This window comes from Sinocyclocheilus rhinocerous, unplaced genomic scaffold (genome assembly GCF_001515625.1).
Source record: "Sinocyclocheilus rhinocerous isolate Xijiao unplaced genomic scaffold, SAMN03320098_v1.1 scaffold46791, whole genome shotgun sequence".
Taxonomy (NCBI): Eukaryota; Metazoa; Chordata; class Actinopteri; order Cypriniformes; family Cyprinidae; genus Sinocyclocheilus; species Sinocyclocheilus rhinocerous.
This window is the reverse complement of record NW_015638020.1, coordinates 1-3,136: the sequence shown is the minus strand read 5'-3', so window position 1 is coordinate 3,136 and position 3,136 is coordinate 1. Positions and strand designations below refer to the sequence as shown.

The following is a 3,136-nucleotide window of genomic DNA, read 5'->3' as shown; positions in this document are numbered from 1 at the left end:
CAAGATCAAGACTTTGTAAAAGAGCATAATAGGACCCCTTTAAAAGACGGTTTAAGCATAGCTGGAGTATTTGACGTTTCAGTTTTTATTAAAACACTGGTTATAATATGCAGGTTTTGAGACTCATTGCATTCTGTTAAATCAGATTTTACATATATACGGTATATACAGATTTGGTGTATATACTGTTCAAAAGTTTGTTGTCAGTATGACTTTTTATTTTTTTATTAATACTTTTATCCAGTGAGGATGAACTAATTGATCAAAAAGACAGGAAAGATTACAAAAAGTTTTACAAAAGATTTCTATTTCAAATAAACGCTGCTGTTTTGAACTTTATATTCATCAAAGAATCTTGAAAAAAAAAATGTATCACAATTTCCAAGAAAATATTAAGCAGCACAACTCTTTTCAACATTGATAATAATAAAAAATGTTTTTCTGAGTACCAAATCAATATATTAGAATGATTTCTGAGGGATCATTTGACTCCAACGACTGGACTAATGGCTGCTGAAAATTCAGCTTTGAAATATATTAAATATAGAACACAGTCATTTTAAATTTTAATTCACATTATTCAAATTGTATTTCACAATATTACTGATTATTATATCTTGATCAAATAAAAGCGATTTTGGTGAGCATTAAGATACTTTAAAAACATTTAAAAAAGTTTTTATAGACCCCAAACTTTTGAATGGTAGTGTGTATATAAACGCATATTTGCCGATCACTGTACACAGGTCAGCACACGTGAGTTCATTATTTATCAAATCAGATCCGAGCAAATCTCAGATCATTCTTACCGTGTTGTCTGGCTCTATATTTATACGGCTATATCTGGCACTTCATGTCAGCTTTTATTTAAAGATTCATGTTAATACAATGAATAATGAGCTTATCTATGAGATTGAGATTTACAGATTGCTGAACAGGTTTGAGATTGTATTATAGAAACCAATCCCATTCACGTGCAGTAACAACTGTTTTATTTCTCCACTCCAAAACATGTTTTCATAATTGGGTCCCAATGGGATTTTCGGCACAAAAACTGTTTTAACCGTCATGATGCTATTGCTACTCATATCTCGATATAAGCATTTGATACAAGATTCCCAGCATGTATTTCAGATATGTTCATCTTAATTATCTTATTTAATGAGTATGTCATTACCTCTGTCTTAAAGTCAACACGCATCGTCAAGCTAAATCTCTCCACTTCCCTTTACTATTGTGCCTCCCTCCTTGATCAGCGAAATCAATAATACTAGGAAAATAGATAAAAAGACAAATTAAAAAGGAAATTATAAGCCAATTGGTAATAACGGTGTAAAAATAAGCTTTAATATATTTTTTTTGCATGTGTTTGTGTGTGTGTGTGTGTGTGTGTATATATATATATATATATATATATTTGTTAAATCTGACATTGTGACATTGACATCATTGTGACATTGTAAATCATAAACTGTTCATAATGATAATTTTAATGATTTTCTATTCGGTTTTTTTACATTTTGAAATTATTTTTATCCATGATTACACATTTCATAATTTATTCTATAATGGATTTCTCAATTTCTCAAATGATTAATAAGTGGCACACATTTGCCCCCATATTATTGAGGCCTACATTATATAGATATCTTTTCTTTTTTAAAGTTGGAAATAAGATGCATCTTTACTAATGTTAAACTTTCCAGACTTTTACACACTACTAATACCAGTAAAAGCATGTCTGATCAATTACTCAACAATATGCAACTATGCAATATAGAATATCCATATATCTCCACATTGACAAACCTCAACGTTGCCCATGACCTTCCTCCGTGACACTGCCCTAGACAGCGGGGATCTGTGTCATTCAGAGGAAAATGTGTTGACCTGAGGATTATGTCTGGTGTCCGTGTCTCAGACGCAGACCTTGGAATTGGCAGTAATCCTCCAGAGGGCATCCTCATCATCCCAGTCGTGATCCTCCACACCGCCATCACATAAATAAGAGAACAACAAAGAACATCCAGCTGCTTTAGGATTCATTACGGACTAATGTGGGAACACATACCTAATATAAAACATATGACAACTTATTAAATATAAAACACACAGTTCCAGATGTGGATGCCGATTGGTAGACAGATCTCAAAGGTCACTCCTCTTTCAGCTAACTTCGTTCCAGATGTATTTTATTCATTTGTTCTAAGCCATAAAGCAAACCAACCATCTCAGACATAGAACGGTATATATGAAGTGTATCACATCAGTCACAATGGTCTCAAGTGTTTAAAATGTATTATGTTTCTTAACTGAGTTTGTCTCTTTTGCAGGACGGTTATATAGACTTCATGGAGTATGTGGCCGCTCTCAGTCTTGTAATGAGAGGCAAGATGGAGCACAAACTGCGCTGGTATTTCAGACTTTATGATGTTGATGGCAACGGCTGCATAGACAGACACGAGCTCCTGAATATCATAAAGGTAGGAAAGATAATGTTAGTACAAACTGCACTAGATGGCTATGAAAAGAGAATATAAATCCTTTTCTTTTTTTTTTACATTAGGCCATCCGTGCCATCAATGGAAGTGAGTCGCAGGAATCGAGTGCCGAGGAGTTCACAAACAGAGTGTTTGATAGGATCGACGTCAATGGAGATGGTGAGAATTAAAATAAGATTCTAATCTTAAGAAACGTATTAAATCTTTAAAAGAGTATGATTATGTTTTCCCTGTCTATAATCGCTAACTGTTCTCCATTCAACAGGGGAGCTGTCGCTGGAGGAGTTTGTAGCAGGGGCACGTACTGATGAAGAATTTATGGAGGTGATGATGAAGAGTTTAGACCTTTCGCACATTGTGGCCATGATCCATAACCGGAGACACAGCGTCTAAGAGACAGTCCACGGTCATATATGCCACTTACAGTTCTCCTTTAGAGTCTCTTGATCAGAAAACAAGAGCGACACACAACTGTCTAATTCTGAAAGCACTTTAAAGCACAATCACTTCAAACAGAGACTTGAGCTAAAGAGGTCAAGAGATGAAATTGGTGTGGGACGTCCCACATCTAATAAACTGACTGTTTCCCCAAAACAGCCTTCTTGCTAAGCAGAAAGAGGCTTCATGGGAAAAGA

At 34.6% G+C, this 3,136-nt stretch overlaps 1 protein-coding gene across 1 annotated transcript; it reads left to right on the top strand.

The window, feature by feature from the left end:
• Positions 1-1,899: 1,899 nt before the first annotated feature.
• On the top strand, positions 1,900-3,102 carry LOC107749389 (guanylyl cyclase-activating protein 1-like). The gene is made up of 4 exons (XM_016564529.1): positions 1,900-1,977; positions 2,334-2,483; positions 2,567-2,660; positions 2,767-3,102. Exons 1-4 carry the CDS (start codon positions 1,900-1,902, stop codon positions 2,892-2,894), a joined length of 450 nt encoding a protein of 149 aa, XP_016420015.1. The 3' UTR covers positions 2,895-3,102.
• Positions 3,103-3,136: the final 34 nt, after the last annotated feature.

Bases quoted from the DNA above. Each gene is read 5' to 3' on its own strand.
- LOC107749389 (XM_016564529.1), top strand. From the start codon at position 1,900: ATGTCTGGTGTCCGTGTCTCAGACGCAGACCTTGGAATTGGCAGTAAT. The intron at 1,978-2,333 runs GTGATCCTCCAC...TCTCTTTTGCAG, and splicing joins GCATCCTCATCATCCCAGTC to GACGGTTATATAGACTTCAT. The intron at 2,661-2,766 runs GTGAGAATTAAA...TCCATTCAACAG, and splicing joins GATCGACGTCAATGGAGATG to GGGAGCTGTCGCTGGAGGAG.